This window comes from Nematolebias whitei, chromosome 4, assembly GCF_014905685.2.
Source record: "Nematolebias whitei isolate Nwh7 chromosome 4, NemWhi1, whole genome shotgun sequence".
Lineage (NCBI taxonomy): Eukaryota > Metazoa > Chordata > Actinopteri > Cyprinodontiformes > Rivulidae > Nematolebias > Nematolebias whitei.
The window spans coordinates 5,172,330-5,193,594 of NC_056501.1; the positions used below are offsets into that span (position 1 = coordinate 5,172,330).

At 39.9% G+C, this 21,265-nt stretch overlaps 1 protein-coding gene across 1 annotated transcript; it reads left to right on the top strand.

Moving 5' to 3' along the window:
* The first annotated feature begins 730 nt into the window (after window positions 1-730).
* On the top strand, window positions 731-20,451 carry adad1 (adenosine deaminase domain containing 1 (testis-specific)). The gene is made up of 13 exons (XM_037675615.1): window positions 731-843; window positions 1,433-1,627; window positions 3,652-3,786; window positions 4,701-4,871; window positions 6,321-6,392; window positions 7,682-7,807; window positions 9,279-9,402; window positions 12,452-12,622; window positions 13,356-13,431; window positions 13,562-13,718; window positions 15,442-15,667; window positions 17,289-17,421; window positions 20,338-20,451. Exons 2-13 carry the CDS (start codon window positions 1,453-1,455, stop codon window positions 20,449-20,451), a joined length of 1,680 nt encoding a protein of 559 aa, XP_037531543.1. The 5' UTR covers window positions 731-843; window positions 1,433-1,452.
* The last annotated feature ends 814 nt before the right edge of the window (window positions 20,452-21,265 follow it).

A 21,265-nucleotide genomic window follows, 5' to 3' on the forward strand; every position in this document is an offset into this window, starting at 1 on the left:
TAAAATGGCAGAAATGCAAGATAAAGCTAGAAGTATCAATGAGCTAGGAATAAAACTAGTTAAAAGTAATAAATGCTAGCTAGTATCTAAAAGTAGCTAACGGCTACGCAAAAGCTCCAAATAGCAACATGTTAGCTAAATGAAGAAAATTTTAGCTATAATTGTAGAAAGCTAAAGCTAGAAATAGCTAGATTGCTAGAAGTTAATAAGGGTGACTCAAAAGGATGGCTAGTGTAAGAACACAAAAATGAGCTAAACAGCCAAAGGTACCTACAGTACAGTAGCTAAAAGCCAAAAATAAATAAATAAAATAAGTAAAGCCTGCCAAGACCAAAATAACAGCAGAAAAAAAAAGACTAGAGCAAGCCTGACGCAGACTTCCAAGCGAATAATGTTTAGAAGGAATTGTAGAGCTCGTATTTCCATGGTGAAAATATTTAATGGTCACATTAAAACGTACTTTCTTCTTTCAGCTGCTCCCTGAATTACAATCAAAGTGCGGTTTTAAATTGTTTTATGTGGGATGTTCTTCCTGTTGCGTCCTCAGGATTATAAGACCCAAACATTACAGAAAGCTAAAAGTCAAAGCACTTTGACACTTGATACAGAAGTAATCCTGTACTACAAATAAGTTCCACAATCACTGAGCTTTTTTTTTTTTTTCCTCAAACCGTGAAACCATCTCGCCGAACAGAGGATCTTTGGCGCAGTAGCGGCGCCTTTCATACTCCAGAGGTTTCAGACTTGAACGTTAACGTTGGACTTGGTGTTGTTCTTCTGAAGACCGCGCTTTGCTTCGGGTGGCAAATTGAGCATTTGAGTCTTTTTGTCGAACGAGAACAGGTGAAATTGATAAGCATTGTGTTTGATTTTGACTTTGTAGTCTCGTAGTTTAAGCAGCGTCGAGGAAAAAACAACATTTCTAATATAGATGCTAATTCATCGCGTCTGTTTAGCGTGTAGCTAAACCGTTTTTTGCAGTTTAAATTTTGGTTTATGTTTTGTTGGACTCGTGGTACACGAAAGTTAAGAGGACTTGTGAATCAAATTGATGAATTAAACGGAAAAAACGTTATTAGAAGCGGCAGTTTCTCTTGGAAAATAAAATGAGCTAACGCGACCTAGCATAAGGAATTAACGTATGCGCACGAGGACAAGCTAGTTCCGGCTCATTCAAAATGTCAATAACTGAATACTGCCAACAAATTTGTTAGTAATTGTTATCAATTTTATATCGGAGGTTTTTTTTATTTATTTAACTGTGTTGCTTGCACCAAATTTATTATCAATTTTAACATGTAACTGCTGTGTTTGTCTTTTTTTCTTGAAAGAGTTTGATAATCGGGTTGTTGTCCTTCCAGACCTGTAAGTGGTCTTTAATTATGATGGTCTTTAGTTTCTAATGAAATGTGCTTTCTTCTTTTCTTCTCAGAACTCGTGAAAGCTTGCAGGATGCTTCCGGTTGGTGGGTCGTTTCGAGGTTCTAGAGGAGCCAGTTATGCACAAATGCTTATAAAAAACACACTTTCGACTTCAGAACTGAAGCAGTCATACAGACAACCATCTACCATGAATGATGCCGACAGTCACGGTGTTGACAAACAAGTGAACAGGTCAAGGAAACCTGGTAAGCTTGACATTATGATTTTCTTAAATTTCACATGTAACTTTTTTCGGCGTTTGTCCATTTTCTGATGAATCCACATGAATTAAATAATCGTTTCAGTGCTTCCCGTGCCTTTTAATTCTAGTCTTCTTTGCAGTTCTTTTAATTTATTATTATTATCTGTTGCAGGAGAAAGGTTTAGCCCTTGTCCAACAAGGTTAAGTCAGGTCCTCTGGATGGATTCTTCTTTGTTGAAACGTTTTGTCTTTTATCCAAAAGACTTCTTTAGGCTTTTGACTCAGCTCTCTCTTCACCAGGACAGACCGGTACAGCGCCCGCTTCACTGCAGACGCTGCATCTATCCGCCTATCAATCTCACGCTCCATTTTTCCCTCATTAGTGAACAAGACCCCAAGATACTTGAACTCCTCCACTTGGGGCAGGACCTCCTCCCTGACCCGGAGAGGGCACTCTACCCTTTTCCGGCTCAAGACCATGGCCTCGGATTTGGAGGAACTGATCTTCATCCCGGCCTCGTCGCAGTCTGCTGCGAACCGCTCCAGCGAAAGCTGTAGATCACGATCTGATGAAGCCAAAAGGACCACATCATCTGCAAAAAGCAGGGACGCAATCCTAAGGCCACCAAAACGGATCCCCTCAAAACCTCGGCTGCGCCTAGAAATTCTGTCCATAAAAGTTATGAACAGAATCGGTGACAAAGGGCAACCTTGGCGGAGTCCAACTCTCACCGGGAACAAGCCCGACTTACTGCTGGCAATGCGGACCAGGCTCTGACACTGGTCATACAGGGACCTAACGGCCCATACCAAAGGGCCCGGTACCCAATACTCCCAGAATATCTCCCACAGGGTTCCCCAAGGGACGCGGTCGAACGCCTTCTCCAAGTCCACAAGGCACATGTAGACCCATTGGGCAAACTCCCACGCACCCTCCAGGACCCTGTTGAGAGTGTAGAGCTGGTCCAGTGTTCCACGACCAGGACAAAAACCGCACTGCTCCTCCTGAATCCGAGGTTCGACTATCCGACGGACCCTCCTCTCCAGAACTCCCGAATAGACCTTACCAGGGAGGCTTAAGAGCGTGATCCCCCTGTAGTTGGAACACACTCTACGGTCCCCCTTTTTGAATAGGGGGACCACCACCCCGGTCTGCCAATCCAGGGGAACTTCCCCCGATGTCCACGCAATATTGCAGAGTCGCGTAAGCCAACACAACCCTACAACATCCAGAGCCTTAAGGAACTCCGGGCGAATCTCATCCACCCCTGGGGCCCTGCCACCGAGGAGCTTTTTAACCACCTCGGTGACCTCAGTACCAGAGATTGGAGGGCCCGACCCAGAGTCCCCAGGCTCCGCTTCCTCAGTGGAAGACGTGCCAGTTTTCAACAACAACAAAAAAAGATTAAATCTGACAACTCTGATTTTACATCAGACACAGCATTGCTGCGGTTAACCGGTAGAAGACAGATCTGTATCGCAGGTTAAATGTCTTGTTTCTACCATGTACTGTATATATCGCGCATTCCTAGTTGACAGATACCGGTAAATTTAAAATGTCTTATTTACCCCCTCCGTTTCTGTGCACATGTTCACCAAGCAGTGCACACCTCATCTTACAACATGCTTACTCAGCACATATGACAGTTAATGTAAAAATAGTATAAATTTAAAGCCACAGTGCTGCAGTTCCTAATTTCTTATCTGGCAACTTGACTGACATGGAAACTACAGCGTTTTCATGTAAACCCACACATTTTTTGTTTATCATCTCCAATTAACACTGAAAAAACACAACGTTTCCAGTGTTGGTCCTCGTGTAAACAGAGCCTGAGTTTGCTGCAGGATCTCGGACTAATGAAGTCTTGGATGAAAGGTGAAACCTTTCAACAAAAAGAAACTGTCCAGAGGACCTAACTTAACCTTGTTGGATTTTTCTACCAGGATTATTGAGCATCCATCAGGACGTTTAGCCTTCGTGTGTGGAAAATTTTAATTTCTGTTTGTCTTTTTATTTTGCCAAATAAGGTGCCAAGCCAGAAACCTCTCACAAGAAACTGATAGAACGGTATAAGAAAGGTGAAACAAACGCAATATCTCTGATCCATCAGCTTGCCCAGGTTTTCCAGTTCCACCTCGAGTTTAAAGAAACTGTGACCACAGGTAAAACCCATCCTGCATGGCTGTGTAGCATGTTTTATTTTTGAAAAGCAAACATTACAATTAAGTGACTCATTCATTCAACCTTTATTTAGACAGGTAAATGCCATTGAGCCTCGAGGACTCATTTACAAGAGAGACCTGATTTCAACAAAGAATGATGACAACAGCTACAACAATATTTATAAAAAGTCTTACAGATTTTTTAAATATTTTTTAACAAATAGGATGGCTAAAAAAAAGAAAAGTAACAAAAAACAGCTAGATTCTAAGGTTAATGTAGAAAACTAAAAACAGTAACATGTCTGCATTGGTCCCTGCAGGAGTCCAACAGATTCTTAAAGCCACTTAGAGAGGTCAGAGGTCGAGAGTTCATGTCTTTTTGTAAGATATTCCAGGAAACAGGAGCGGAGTAGGAGAAGGTCCTTTTGCCTAGTTCAGTCCTCACTGAGGGAACACTGCAGGTAATAATGTCCTGAGAGCGCACGCTGTAGCTGCACTCACGCAGAGACATGTAGGAGGAGATGTATGAAGGCAGCTCAAAAAGGAAGAAGTGTGTAGAAGATGATGGATGAATGAATGGATGGTTTTTGTGCGTGCATTGGAAAAAAGATGATTTTACATAAGTAAAGCAAGAACAAATAAATTATGTTCTTAAATGCTGTTATGTAAAAATATTTGACTATTTTTGGATAAGATTAAAACAAAATTTGGTCTTTGCTTGAGTTATGAGTGTTTTAAGATCAAGTGAATATTTGGAATAAAATAAATTTAAATTTTACTTTAAAAAAAACAACTGTTTCTTCACCTGCAGGTTATTTGCATAATGCTAAAATTTTGACTGCTTTGTACAAACTGGTTGAAAGAGGATCTGCAATCAGTTGATAAAGTGACACATTTCCTCTTGTCTCTTTCAGAGAATTTACCGGGGTCTCATTTTGCTTTTTGTGTTGTGATTGATGATATTGAGTACAAAACTGGCATCGGGTTAACCAAGAAAGAAGCTCGTCTCAGCGCAGCAAAGCTCGCTCTGGAGGATTTTTTGCCCACCATGGAAAGTCAGAAGTCTGTTTTCCCAGAAGCAACCGGTCAGTGTTTGGTTAATCGAAAAATTCTGATATTGTTGATGGTTATAAATTATTTTATTATTTAAATATATAAATTCATCTCCTCAGTAGGTTCTTCTCGCAGACAAGACATTCAAAATTAAGTAGTAATTAAGTGAGAGACTTTAAATGTCTGGAACACAAATTTTATATGTTCCACAGAAAAGACTAGTTAAAACTATACCAATTAAAATTTTTAAACTTTATCAGTATTAGGAATATTTTAATATGTTTTGTCTGCACAAAAACCTCTGATCTGAAAGGTTTTTTGATGGCACAAATGGGACTGTTATAATATTACATAGGCATTAATGGCTGACCTTTAGGCTTGTGAAAACTCACCTAGGGATTAATAAACGAGTCAATATATTTCTGGTTTGAAAGGCAGTTTCAGTGCTTTTAACGTTTGTATAAATCTTAAAACCTTATCTAAATGATGTGACGTGATTACGGGTAGGTCTTAAGAATAAACTTGATTTATTTTTAATGAATCTGTTCTGTCAGCACTGCTGTCATGAAGAATCATAGCTGGACCTTTCAAAAATGTTTACCGTGTGGAAGTTGAAAGTGAGTGCTGCCAAGCGGCCACTTCAAGGTTCTTTGTCAATCGCATCACGTGGTACGAGCTTGAACAAAGTTTTGTACTCAAGGTCCCAGTTACACCCAAAAATAGCAATAATATAAACTATTAAAAAAGAAACGGTATACAAGGATCTAAGATGTACGCTAAACAATAATAATATAATGAGGTGTATTAAACAGCAGCCTGAACATGAGTCTGTTGTGAGCAGATGAGTATGAATACAGCAGGTTATGGGTACGAAATCAGCAGCACAGATAAAATGTGAAGCGGCATTACAGTGATTAGCCTGGTTAGAAACATTTTCAGGGTAGAAGCTGTTCCTCAGTCTAGTGGTTCTACACTTACTGCTCCTGAACCTCCGTCCTGCGGCGAGCGGGGCGAAAAGTGCTTAAACAGAAGGTAACTGTGAATTTAAAAAGGAGAATTTGTCTTTTCTTTATGCCCTATGGGGGATCTTTTTAGAGACATTGATGATTATAATCCTTCCTAATCGGACACTCAACTGTTAGTATGGATCATTCTAGACTGGTCTCTGCTAAGTTGATGTTCACGGACCTCAGGTTGCCAACAGTTGGATTACAATTTAAAGGGATTTTTGTGGTGGTGGCTAAACTTAGCTGTAGAGTAGAAAAAAGTAAACAAGTACCAAATGGTCAAGAATGATATCTAAAAAAGTTAAGTCTGGTCCTCTGGACTTTCACAAAACAAAAAAAAAGTAAAAACGTATCATCTTTCATCCGAAAGACTTCTTCAGTCAAGAATGATAATTACTTTGTGCATACAACAAGTCAAATGTCTTGTTAGTTGTCACTTACTCTTGTTCTTTTTCCATAACTTTTGTTTTTTAGATGTCGCTCCACCTTTGCCAGTAAAAGAACAACCCTCGCTATGTGGCAGTCACCCTTCCAGAGTTCTCTACGGTAAATCTGGATCTCCGTATCATTACATCAGAGGGCTGAATGGTTTTCAAACAAAAGAATAACATTAAAAAAACTGGTCACAACATTACATTGAGAGATTGCTCCATTACTTATCGTTTGAAAGTTTATCCAGAGACACAAATAATTTGTCTCAAAGATTACATAATCCATTGTTCGGTTTCTGTTATAACTGACTTCCCTTGCTTCCTATCTGCATGGCGGGGACCTCCTTACACTTTTGCTTTCCAAATATTTCACATTAACAGCATTGGTGCTTCTTAAGCCCCCAGTATACTCTCGTGTGCGTGCGTACCCCCGCAGGGCATGTTTGCACAAAGCTCAATTTTTACGACCGGTCTCACAATAAACTGCCCAGCGACTGACTGTTTTGTATGCAACACCAATGTATTAAATTCTCCTCCTTCATCCCTGATCTGGCCTTTTCTTTTGTTTTTATGCCAAAAGGCAAGTGATCTCTTCCTCCTCTGTTGATGCCATGACTGAAATTGTGAGAAATGAAGGAATTTGTCACGAGCGAATTAAACTCATGTCCAGCATGGCTGCGGGAAGGTCTGGAGGTTTCCTCATGGCTGGTCTGATGTGTGGGTTGCAGGACCAGCACTCCCTGTTTAAAAAAAAAAAAGATCTTTTTATTACAACACAGAACACCGCTGCGGTTGAGGCTGCCAGCGCTCGTTTTTTTTTCTTCTTTTTTCTGACCTGTCAATCAATCCAGTGGGCGCGTCAGCAAATGACCAATCGGTGACCTCAATTTGTCCCGAAGGTAAACGCCCCCTTGTCTGTGGAGCTGACTGCAGCCGCTCAGGGTGTACGCTCGAGTATGAAGTCTGAACCCTCTGCGTACAGTACACGCGTACGTACGCACGGACAGACGGACGCGGGAGTATACTGGGAGCTTAAATCTTAAAGGTAAAAACATGCACATTAGCAAGAGGTGTTGCTTTGATTACATTATTCACATCATCTTGTGGCTTTGCTTCTGCAGTTTGTGTTTCCAAAGGAGCAAGCAAAGATAATATATTTATAGCTACTTGCTTAACCATTATCTCTAAACCCTAGACCACATTTGTGATATATAAACTTCGGTGTGCTCATACGTACCTCAATATATATTTTTTGTGTTTGAAGAAAATCCCTTGAACCAGAGTGTTGGCATATATAGAGAAGGTGCAAACTCATCATAAACTGTACTTTTATTAAAATAGTCTTAAATTATTTATCGTAAAGACGATTTTGATTTTTACCCATTTCATAATTTTGTGGTTCAGAAAGAAAGAACTCGGCCAACCTTCAGATTCCACACGCTGTCAGGGATCAGCTCACTAAACTGATGGACGGACACCCACAGTTCTCCAGCTGTGCAAGTACAACAGCAGCATTTATTATGCAAACGTGTAAGTATATACTGTAAAGTTTTAATGTGCGTTTACTTGGGAAAAAAGTGCAACTTGGTACTTCATGTAATGTGAAATTATACAATACCAGATTGGAAGAATCAATATGCTCTACTGCTGTAGTTCTCAAAACTGGAATGTGCACCACTCGGGATAAACTGTTTGCAAAATACATTTTTACATGACTCGGTTCACACATATGTCTACTAGGCTCTGTGTCTACAAACCAAATGGACCTTTCTAACACGTACGTAGTTAGGTTCAAGTGTTTTTCTGGATCATCTGTTCCAGCGATCATCTGTGTTCATCATGTTATTTATTGTGCTGCTTCAACGCCAAGCAAAGCACTCAGTCTACGATCAGCCTTCAACATTGCCCAGAGCAATGTAAAGAACCTAAAACTTGTTTTAAATGCAGACAAAACCAAGATGACGATGTTCTCTAACTTTCAGACTGAGACATGCGATTTCCAACCAGTTGAAACATTTCAAGGCATTCGCATTGAAAAGGTTTCTCAGTATAGCTCCTTCAGTCTGTCTTTTCTAAAGAGTGTCCCTTATCCTTGAAGTGTAGGTGAACCGCTGAGTCTTGTCCTGAGGAGCTGGCTCTCTACTGGATTCTCCAATATAGAGATCTGGACATTCCTTGACTGGACTGCACACACCACACTATAAATGTTAAATGGGGGCCAAGATGGGGTGGAGGTAGGGCAGCCGACCTGGGACCCAAAAGCCTCGGGTACAATCCCCAGCCATTCCCACTTCTTGTGGTGTCTCTGAGCAAGACACCCAATCCCTAATTGCTCCCCGGGTGCTTACATAGCCACTGCTCCACCTGGGTGTCTCCCAGATGCGATGGGTTAAATGTAGATAACTAATTTTGCCATTATATGGGAACATGCAATTATTATTATTATTGTTGTTATTATTATTATTATAAATGTTGTTATAGTTTGTTTTATGAAACTGTGTTTTGTTGCCAGTTTTGGCCAGGGTACTCTTGTAAATGAGATTTTTAATCTTGATGAGTTTCTCTGGGTCAAATAAAGGATTAATAGCCATTTTTTGAGTAGACGGTTTGTTATTGCTAATCCATACATCGTGAAAATTAATTATGTGCTGCACATGGTCTCAGAGATTCTTGTGGACAGGTGTAGAGAACAAATGTCCGTCAAACAGGTCTGTGCAGATGCAAACCTCACTTCACTGGTTTTACTTATAAAATGTTCAAATATCTTGTAAGTTAAGATGTCTAAGAGACTGTTTTAAAAATTTCATGTCTGTTTTTATATTAGTTTGAAATTTTTTTTTGTTTGTTTTTAGTGGTTTTGATAACTTGGGACTCCTTTAATAAACTTGTGATGTCTTTTTACGTAGATGAGTAATGCAATTCACATCCTACAAAAACGGTGCAATCCTAAAACCAGATGAGCCATTTTTGAGTCTAAACTCCACTCTGTTCCTCCCATTAGCCAGTGGATGTGAAGTGGTTGCTCTTGGCACTGGGAACTTCAACGCTAAAGAGTGCGGCGACTCAAACGGACGGACTGTGCATGATTCACATGCCGTTGTCACCGCTCGGAGGTCTCTAATGAGGTCAGTAACAGACAAACTAGCTTATTTATTTATTTAGGTAAAAATACTTTCACATATTTTATTTAGAGTTACAGTGGTCCCTTGTTTATCGCAGATGTTTGGGACCACGCCGACCTGCGATAAGTGAAAAACCGCAAAGTAGAGCTACAGTAGTTCATTAAACTTTGTCATGACATATGCCAGGCTGTAATCACATTCACTCATCACCTGTTACTCCGAATATCCATCCTTAAATAAACAATTTAAATTGAAATACTGTAACATTTTAAATAAACAATCCATGCTGCATGGAGAAGTTCAGCAGGACATCAAATGTATGACACACATAGGCCTGTCACGATAACAAATTTTGCTGGGCGATTAATTGTCTGAAAAATTATTGCGATAAACAATATTATTATTTGAAATCTGACAATATTTGGTTATTATTGTAACTTTAAGAAGAAATGTTGGTTAATTTGTTTTGAGTGTAGTAACTTTTTTGACCACTGATGGCAGTACAAGACTATTTGAACTGAAGGATGGATAGTGAGGGAGTGAGCAGCGTGTCTCTTTAAGAAAAAACAGGAGGGAGTCCCCTTGACATGACATGGGCTGTCTCTTCGGTTCTGAAAATGACGGACGCTCGGTGTGGTTTGAGCTCTTTAGCGTAGCATTTGTCACACAATGCTTCTAATTAAAAAAATCAGTGAACAAGTTCTTAGCTTCTTTTGTAGAGATAAACAACTTTTTACACGAATGCGCTGGTTTCAACTGTGAATTTTAAAGCTTCAACGTTTTTTCCCAAGGTCGACCTTTTAGCTTAGCTCGTAGCTTAGCTTCTCTGGTTAGCTGCTTTTAACGATTAAAATGGATTTTAAAGAGAAAAGAGAAAGGGAGGCGTCGGTGAGGAGCACCAGAGTTGAGCCTTTTATCATCCAGTGTCTTCAGTAGAAAGAGAGAGACACGAAGAAATGATAAAGCCAATAAATGAAAATGAGATTGATAATTTTCATTAATCTTGCGATTAATTGATTTATTGTTTATTGCGACAGGCCTAGTCACACAGCTTCATGCAGCTCTGCAGCACGGAGCAGAATTGTACTTCTTGATCAATTACACCGAAACAACTGAACATAGAAGTTCTAAAATAATTAAAAATAACTTAACACTTTTATATTTTGTGATTATAATGATTTTATGATGTGACAAACATTGAATTTTAAATTGGAAGACAAAAGTCTATCGGTGCATCTGGACAGCAAAGGGTTAACCCTTCACAAAGTTGCTGCAGGAGAAATGTGTGTGCGTGGCAGAGAGTGGAGATCATGACGGGCTGCAGGAGGGAGCTTCCCCTGCACTTGTGGGCTGCACACTTGGTGCAAAATCATAATACTTTATTTTAAATAAACAATTCATGGCTCATCCATCAATCAACCAACTGTGTCATGTCCAATCTTACTTTGAAAAACTGCGATACAACAAGTCCGCGATAAACAAACCGCAAAGTAGCGAGGGACTACTGTAGTGGAGGTACACTGAACATGAAGTAGTGTCTTAGATTTATATTTTTATAGACAACGTTTTATACACTAATTAGGACTTCCTCATAGATGTATTGGTTTACAGGTTACAGTGTTTGTGTCAGAATAGTTGTTGGGAAAGTGAACGCATAAAATTTGACATTTTCAGGAGAGTTTAGGGGTGATTCACAATTTTCAACATTTTCACAAGTGTACAAGCCGTACGCAGGAGAGAGTGGTGGCGCAGAGGCTAGAGAAGGTGAGCCTGTGATCGGAAGGTCGCCGGTTCAACTCCCTGAACAGACATCAAAAATGTAGGTGGAACTCTGGTGGATCGGTGAAAAGTTTCTGAGACTCCTCCCCCTGACCAGTCAGTGTCCTGCATTCACGTTTCGGTCCCGACTCGGCTCACACGGTCCCACCAGAGGAGCAGGGACAAAACAAGGTCTCGAATCAGCCTCCAGTCAGGTAAAGAGTACTGTGGAATACCGAATTTTACGTGGCGGGCCGAGTAGAGTTGGGGCTGAGGAGCAGTGCAAATGGGGCATTAGTGGAGCATCAGTGGGGCTCAGTCCGCTCTCTTCCTCGTCTAAAATGAATCAGGATGATCACCCTCTTCATCAACCAAGTCCTCTCTGTCTGACTTGCATTATTTTTCTCCTTCACGATCCTCTCCTCTGTCTGAGAGGTTCTGACTCGGTGGTTCCGTCCTATTGTGGGTCCACAGCTCAGTTCGCTTTACGTTCAAAAATCATCTCATTGTTTTCACTCGAACACACTAAATCTGACCAAACTAAACGCTAAACACACTAAACTCTTAACTATAAAACCCAAACACGCTAAATGTCACTAATCTCTCAAACCTCATGACTCACTCCCGCTCTCACTGTAACTTTATCGTGCTTAACTTTCACGTTTTTTTTTTTCTTCCTGTGAATTTTTTGGTGCTTTGGCAAAGACGCTGGCGCCTCCTTCAGAAAGTAGGGGGGAGGTTATCTGTTCGGCGGGGGTGGGAGTTAAAGTGTAGGGTGATTGGGGGGGGGGGTCCCTCGGTCTTTGCTGCAGCCTCTGCTCTAATGCGCTTCACATATGACAATGGTTTTCAGAAAAGGATGTGGTGTTGATCATTTATCTTAACTTTGGTTTACTTGCCCTGTCAACACAACTTAAAAACGGTAGTGTAGTTTAAAGTCTGTACTTCAGACAAATTAAAATAGTCTCTGAGAGGCTGTGTCTTTCCTGCTAGGTCATGTGACTATCATGTGTCGGAGCGTAATTTTTTTTTCATTCATTCAACCTTTATTCATACAGTTTAATCACATTGAGCCTCAGGGACTGATTTACAAGCGAGACCTGTTTTAGACCGACAAACAGACAAAAATATGGATAAGAGAAAACACGATTGACTCCACAGGAAGAAAAAAGAAATAGTCAGTCAAGAGTAGGCGGAGCCAGATACTTGAGCAGGCAGCAAAATTGCCACCTGTTATTGAGAAGGCATGTAATTACACACACTGATAACCACGTGTGTCATTCTGTGTTGCCAGGTTTCTGTACCGTCACCTGCTGCTGTTTTTCAGCAAGAATGCCAACCTGAATGAGAAATCAGTCTTCCAGCACAACAGCAGCAGCAGCCTCCTCAGTCTGAAAAGTGGCGTTACTCTTTACCTCTACGTGAATCAACTGCCGAAGGGTGCATCTCAGATCCCTTCAAAGTTGTAAGTTTTGTTTGGATTTGCTCACTGCTCATTCCTTATTGTCCTGTTCGAGGTTTGTGCAGTTAAATGTTTGATGCCTTTAAAAACTTCTTCGTATATATGGTTTTTACAGTCTGCCTTAAATTTCTTATGCAGTTTTATTATTGACTGTGACTTTATGGCATTTAACAGGTTCCAGAAAAAATTTAAACTTCATTTTTTACATTACAGATTCAACAGTTTTTTTTATACACTCCTGTCTTAAAATGTTAATATGTTATAACTCTGTCTGTCTCTTAACAATTTCTTGTCTGAGCTCTGAACTGATAACTACCTGATAACTCATGGGATGATCTCTATTGATTTCAAGGTCAGAGATCAAGGTCACAGGGGACCCCTTTTTTAAAACCTTGTTTATATTCAGGCTTGATACTCCAGTAACAGAAACGACAAACCCTTTTTCCCTAGGTTGTCCCTAATTGTCCATCCGTAAGACAAGCTACAGTAAGTTGTCCATGTTGTAACTCCACAAATGTTTACGACAGAAGCTGTCTTCAGACTGTGGCTCCACATCGAATCTTGTGTTGTCAGAACAATGTTGTGCTGCTGCCATGGAAATGGAAGTCAGAAATAGTACCTCTTACAATTTGACCATTTCTTTTCAAACCTCTTACGTCCTCTGGAGTAACACATTTTTGGATTAAAAACAATAATGTCTTTATGAAGTGTCAATCATCTCTCTGTACTTTCTCAGGCGTCTGAACCCTCTCTCCATTTCAGCATGGCAAGTCAAGAATGAAATCAGTCTACACCTGTCAGTTGAGGGCAAGGTATTGTTGCTCTCCCTGGAAATTGGAATAGAAATGCATTATTATTAGTATTTTTGGTCAATATAATTAATCTTGTTTGCTGTTGCGATTACTATTGCTACTAAATTTAAAATGGATCTTTCTTCCAAAGGTTTTTTCAGTTTTCTGTTCAGGCCTCGGTCACTCTGCTAGCAGCATGGTCAGCATGTCCTCCACAGACAAAATCACTCAATGGCAGGTGCTGGGATACCAAGGAGCTTTGCTCAGCCACTTCATCGAGCCTGTCTATGTCCAAAGCATCCTTGTAGGCAAGTCGGGTCTTTCTTTGTGGACTTAACAAGTGTACTTTGTAATTTTTTTAAGAACGGTCCCTCGATATCATCACAAAAAGTAAAAGCTATAGACTTGGAGGCACTGCTTATCCTTCATTTATCCAATAAAAGGTTAATCCTAAAGCCACCTTTGTGAATCGTTTGAAGATTTAACACATCAGCAAATGGATTTCTTGTGTGGTTAAAAATGCATAATAATCTGGATTAATTCTAGTAAAATAAACTGAGAAAATGATTTGACACAAATTAGATAAACTTTATTTTCAAAGACAAGGGGAGGTTTATCATTTAAACTTGGGCCCTCATCCTAAAACACAGGAGATTGCATTTGCTTGCACTTGTCAGTTTTTAAATGGGTGCTTGCAAGCACCAAGAAATTCCCCGTGTGTCAAGACAACATCAAAAGGTGTAGCAGTATCATGGTTTCCAGGTTCGATTTTGTTCTCCTATATCCCCATCTGCAACAGCAGTCACAGTTGTCCAGAATAAGTTAAAAAGGGAAATTCCAGGTGTAGTACCTGCGAATATGGGTGGAAATTTTGAGGGTACAACCCAGAACAGAATGAGTTGGGATGATGTTGAAAATACACAAAGGCAGTATACAATTCAATTTATTTCTATAGCACCAAGTCACAACATAATTCATCACTGCACTGAACAGAAACATTCATACATAAAAATAATAATTTAACACTATTTATCTGAGGAGCAGACTGCTCAACTGTTAAACTTTATCTCAGAACTCTCATCTTGAGCGAGCATGAAGGCGACAGTGGAAAGGAAAAACTCTCATGAGGAACAAACCTTTAGCAGAACCAGGCTCAGGACAAGCGGCTGGGTTTGAGAGGAACAGCTACACAATGGCAGGTCAAGAGTCGCATGTTAAGATAGAAACAATATCAAATGAAAACCGTTTAATTTTAACAATTCATTATAAGAAATGAGGTCCATTTGTCCTCTGGTAGTCTAAGCCTATAGCAGCATAACAAGCCAACCCTAACTATAGGATTTATCAAAAAGAAAAGTCTTTAAACTGGACAATGTGTCAGCCTCATGGACAGAAACTGGAAGTTGGTTCCACAAGAGAGGAGCCCGATAAGCCTACGCGACATATATTTCATATTTTACCTGAGCTTACTTTCATTTGTCTGCAGTATAATCCCCAAAAAGTATCCTTACAGCACTTATGTACTACTTTTAAGTAAAAGGAATAAAATCGAAAGCATAGTTTCCTCATTGATGGGTGTGGTTGGTGTGTGTATGTGTGTGTGTGTGTGTATTTGTGAGCGTGCATGAATGGTGGTGGCCATCTTGGATTTGAAGTGGTAACCTAATTTTTGCTGATGACCTTTGTTACACTTAGATGCAGCCACAAACCAACATGGAAGTCGGCACCTCACTTATTTTTCCAGTTTTCTTGTTCACAACATGGGTCGAGGGTATTTTCAATTCCTCCTCTACGCTCTGCAACAGAGGATAATTAGACAAATGGAACAAACAAACAGACAAAAAAGACTACACAATATTTAGTATAAAAAGCCAAAGTATTTTTATTTTTTGTGTGTGTACCTTTGTAATCTTTTCTACTTTACTGCTGCAGAACATCCTTAAAAACTTGTTACTTTGTAATAAAAATAAAAAGTTTGTCAGTTTTAGACCACCTATGCGTTGTTGATTATAATATATTCTGAACACACAGGTGACTCTTGCTGTCATGAAGTCCGTGGTATGGAGATCTCTGTGAACCAGCGCGTGGAAGGAATCACTTCTCAGCTGCCCATGTTTTACTGCATGATGCGCCCACATATCAGCCTGGTGCCGTCTGTGGCCACCGACAGCTCGGAGCCAACCTTTGGGATCAACTGGAGTGAAGGAGACAGCTCTGTGGAAGTTGTTGATGGTCTCGAGGGCAAAACCATAGAAGAGTAAGAAGAGTTTTTCACAAAACTGTTCTGTGAAATGGCTGCAAAGTCCAGTCTGTCTTTATACCACGTCTGATCCTTCACAAGTCACTGAGCCGGCCACGTCCTGCACAGACTTGAGCATTCAGACATGACACAAGCATCGTAGAAACCAAAAGATTTGTGGAGCAGAACTCTGCTGGGTTCATGTGGAGAGCAACACAACACATGCTGCTGAGGTCCTACTCATTGTTTTTAAAACATGACTATAACTGGTAACCAATTTTTTTAAATTGAATGTAATGGGCGGCATGGTGGGGCAGTTGGTAGAGCTGCCGCTTCTCAGCTATAAGATCACCGGATCGAATCCTGGCCATGGGGCCTTTCTGGGTGGAGTTTGCATGTTCTCTCCGTGCTGCATGGGTTTTCTCCTGGTACTCCAGTTTCCTCCCACAGACCAAAAACATTCGTGTTAGACTGATAGATGGCTCTAAATTGTTCCTAGGTGAGAGAGTGAGTAGTTGTCTCGTTTGTCTCTATTGTGATGGACTGGAGACCTGTCCAGGTGTCCCCTGCTGCACACAGTGACTGCTGGATATGGACACCAGTGACCCCCCCCCCCCCCCCCCCCCCCCCCGCGCGACACAAAAAGAAAAAAGCGGGTAAAGATGATGGATGGATGTAATGTTGCTCTTCTTTCCTCAGTATTAAACTTGTTTGTTGTTTAATCTAGCGACCACCCGACCATGTCATCTCTCTATAACACTGAATCATGGAACCAGCTTATCTTTTCATATTTTGACCATTTCAACTGTTTCTACCTTGCTTCACGGCACAAAGGCACATCAGGGGTCTCTTGGCTTCAACCCCTTCTTGCTGCTTCGGTGGAAGTGGGCACTGAATGCAAAGCGGGAAGAACGGGGTCATTTTATGTTTTACCAACTAGTTGAAGTGAGGGGTTTTTTTGTCTGGTGTGTTTGTACTGAAAAATATGTAATATGCCAATATTATGCCAATTTTTTTTTTCAGAATTTATTTCCCGTTTTCATCCCCACATCGATTGTATGTACAAGATCAATGCGCTGCTCACGTTTGGTTCACTGACCACATCCAACGTCGAGTTGAACACATTAGTATTTATGTCTTGGGGTTACAGTTTGAGAACCCACAGACGCATGCGAGTCAAACATTTCATAAACTGTCATGCTATCAGTGATAAATGTGGTCACCCTGTCATGAAGTTTACAGTTCAGCCCCTTTACGTTGTGTTTGGACAGAGCAGTGAACCCAAAGTTACTTCCATTAAGAGCACCTTGAAACATTGATGACTGTAGAACTGCAGATCTTTCACTGAATGCAAATTTTCAGTCACAAGACTCGAACCCTGTTGAAACCACAAACTCCTTTAATAGTTCTAATAGTTTTGCTACTAGAGAGACTCCATGACTTAAAAATCTACAGGAAAATCTGAAATTTTGAGTAGTGAAAAAATAAATAAAAAAAGTTTAAAAAGCAGGTAATCTACAGCAACATCACAAAAGGTTGCCATGTTTTCTTCTTTGTCTGTTCTCTGCTGGCTCCGGTTGACCTCTTGACCTTTGCTTGCATAAGGACTGAACACGGTACGTTACTGGTTCTCTTGCAGCTCTCCGTTCAAGAGTGGCTCTGCTCTGGCAAGCCGTCTGTGCAAAGCAGCGATGCTGCACCGCTTCAGGTTGGTGGCCAAAGAAGCCCAGAGGGAGGACCTACTCATCACAGACTCGTACAGAGAAGCAAAGGTAAATCTTTTAAACATCACTGTTTCCCTGTAGGTGCAAGCAGCCGATGGGCCAGCGGGCCAAGAAGTGATCATACTCCTAGCTACCTGTTTTTAGCTAGCTTAAACACATAAGCATTTTTTATTATTGTGGACACCTTTTTTCAGCTTGCATTGCATCATTTGCTGTATGTATTTTATATTCTTTATGCATTTTATATTCTTTTGTAATTTATTCCTGTGGTTCTTTGTTCTTACTGTAAAGTGTCCTTGGGTGTCATGAAAGGCGCTTTTTAAATAAAATTATTATTATTGTATATTATTATTTGTGCTTGACAACATATAGCAAAGAGAACATTTCTGCTTGAATATCTTTAGGTGCAATAAACTTAATTAAGTCTGATTAATTTATGTAGAAAAAGTGATTTTTATCATAAATGTCTGAAAGTTTTGAGGCGGTGTGCTTGGCGTTTGATCTAAGAGGTTAGTTTGGTGGAAACACGTTACTGTTGTTCAGATTTAGTGTTTCAGTATAGTTCGGATTCATTGTTCCCTTATGGAGAGTCATTTCATTCAAAATTAAATAAATAGTGTTATTTAAAAATGATTAATGAATATTCCATTAAATAAATGCTCCCATGAAATAAAACATTTAAATAGAAAATGTTTAGTTTTTTTCCAAGATTTATTTTTATTTTATTTTATTATGGATCAGGGTGCTAATGATCCATCATGCGCCTGACCGTGCACGAAATCAGTGTACGAGCGTAAAGTTGCTCCGTGTTTGACTGCAAGAACAGCAGACCGCAGCCATCCTCTCAGCGTTTAAGTCAGCCTGTGGGTGTTTCAGAGCCTGAACGGCCTGATTTCAAAATCTCCACGACACCCGACTCCTCTTCGCACCGAGGACGGAGCTGTGTCTGGGATTTCAGCTGGTAAGTTTACGTTTGTTAATGTTACTGCAACTTAATACGTGCATCGTGGTGAGTTAAAGTAAGATCCATGTAACGCTAACTTTAAGATATTAGTGTGGAGCTTTATGCTATGAAGCTAGCTAAAATCAAAAGCTAACTAAAGACTGACAGTAACAGATGAAGCTTAGCTTGTAAAAATGTGCTCATCCATCTGGTCACCTGGTTAAACAGTTCACCTAATGTTCACTGTTTCTCCTCACAGGAGCCTCTGACCCTGAGGAGGACAGACAAAAGAACAGCGAGGTGGGGGCCACAGGACAGTCACAAACTTTGTTGTTAAAAGTTGGCTGCCTTTTTCTACAGTGGAGGCTCCATGTTGGAGGTAAGTAAACTTTAAAGGATTTTGTTGACAGTTGAGCTTTTCTCTCAGTCTAGATGTTTTTTGATCAATAATAACACAACTATGTTATTGTTGATGTTTTGTGTTCTGATGTCATTTAGGGAGATGATAAGAGCCTTAAACTCCAGACAACCACAGAGAAGATTCAGGAAGAGACAGAAGCACAGAAGTCTGCATCATCCCTAACCTCAGTGAATCCAGTGACCTGCTGGTGGAATGTGAGGGACACAATGTCAGTGCTAACAAACTGGCAACCAGGTATCTGTGTGTGCAACAATCATCATCCACACCCTCAGAATGAACATTTTCTACTGCTAGAGACACCATCAGCCAGGAGTGGGCTTGTTTGTGTCCAGAGAAATCAGACATGTTGAATTTTCTGAAGAAAACCTGCTAAGTGAAAAGTATGTAGCAGTGAGCATTAGACACTGACCTGTCACTGGTTTGCAACTGTTCTTTTGATCTGGACATTTGTTGACTTTTTTTATGTAAGAAAACTGCTTGGAATGGGAAAAATACCCAAGTTAAAAAATAAAACTCAAGGATTTGTACTTTAATGTGTAATGTAATTTTCTCCTTGTTAGAATTGATGTTAATTATAAAATTAGTATTGAAAAAAGTACAGTTAAAAGAACAGATATCTTAGGGTGCATTCACACCAGCCCTGTTGTCCTGAACTCTAGCCCGTTTGCCTAGGAAGTCCGGTTCGTTTAGGGAGGTGTGAACGCGTCATCGAACTCGGTCACGTAGCAAAAAGGGAACTCTGGCCCGCCTAAAAACCTAGGTCTTGGTCCGGTAGAAGAAAACTCTAGCGTGGTTCGAGTACAGTGTGAATGTAATCACCGCTCCGCAAGCAGGAAGTGGAGTACAGCGCAGGACAAACAAACACGCATTTCTCTTACCTCATATGGAGCCGTCAGCTGCCTTGTGTGAAAAACAACATTTTCCATGATCTTCTGCCTCATCTTCTGCTCATGCCGAGTCCATTGTTGAAAAATGACAAAATAGAACTCCTAAAACTGCTAAAATTTGACGCCACTCCATTTTTGTTTATATTTCCAGAAGAAGACGTGTCTTCAGAGGTTTTTGTGTAATTTCTTTCAGTAGTTCTTGGTGCAGCGCCCCCACAGGCGAGCGGGGGAACAGGTTGGTTCAACAGGTTGGTTCGACTGCACAGTGCAGTGTGAACGCAAACGCACCAGCTCAAATGTAACAAAATATCATGAATGTTGGTCCCGAACCGAACCGAGTCTACCGGACCATCAGGTGTGAAAACAGCCTGAGTGAAGGAACTGCCACCAGTACTGATATCAACATTTTTTAACAATACCCAGCCCTACACAAAATGAAACTCCATTATTAAATAACTAAATAAATAAATCTTGAAATAAAATAAAATAAAACATCTTGGGAGGGAAAAAAAATTACCATTTTTATTTACATTTACACTATTTACATTTTCATGGGAACATTTATTTATTTAATGGAATATTTATTAATAATTTAAAATAACACTATTTATTTAATTTTGAATGAAATGGCTCTCCTGGCATTACACTTAAGAAAAATACTTTGCAAGTATTGATTTTATTTGTACTACTTTTATTGTTTTGTGTCTCTGAAGAAGATGGCGAAGACGTACCAGGAGGCGAAGAACGTGCTGCGTGCATACCTGTGTCAGCAGGGTTTTGGTTCATGGCTGGAAAAGGTTTCTCTTAGTGAAAACTTCAGTATGTAAACAAAACCGAGTTTTTTCTGACAAACGTTAAAGTCGTGTGATGATATTGTAAAGTCTACATTTAGTTTGTAACGATTTGTTGCAGAGTTGACTGTTAGCTGTTGTTCCAAAAGGGATTAAAATCCATCCCAGTTTATGTTCTACAAGGTAGTTTTTCTATAATAGTGTGAAAACATGAGTGTTTACTAGCTTTTTTAGTTTTTATTTTTATTACTAGGCCAGTGAAGCTTCTTATGGTAATTTCTAAGTTGCACACCAGTAACAATATTTTCGTTTTAATTTTACTGTAGTTGTACAATCGTGTCTTTGCTAGTCATTGTGCAGAAATGATTATGGCAGGTTTTTTTCTTTGCTGTAATGATCCTGAATACTCTTGACATATTTCAAGTTTGTAATTTTGTTTGATCTCATACATAAAGTGTTTCCTGTTAAATTTGTGGTCATTATTTCTGGGAAACAGTTGTTTGGTCTGTGTTCAGCAATCTGTGCAAACATGACATAATGCGATGCCAATCTTGATTATTTTTTGGAACAATTAAACAAAATTAATTTAATGTACGCAAGTGATTATTTTATTAACTTGCCAAAACAATTTTTTTAAATTGAGTTCAGATTTAATCACAAGTCCATCATTACAGAATAAATAATCTTCATGTCTAAAGAAATTTGATTAAAAACTTAAAAGCTTCAATATTGAAGTTTGTTAAAGAATATCCTGATGCATGCTCAATAATCCAGGTAGAAAAATCTGAAAAAGTTAAATCTGGTCCTCCTTTGTTAAAGAAGTTTAAAAAAAATTGCAGAGTTTTTTATG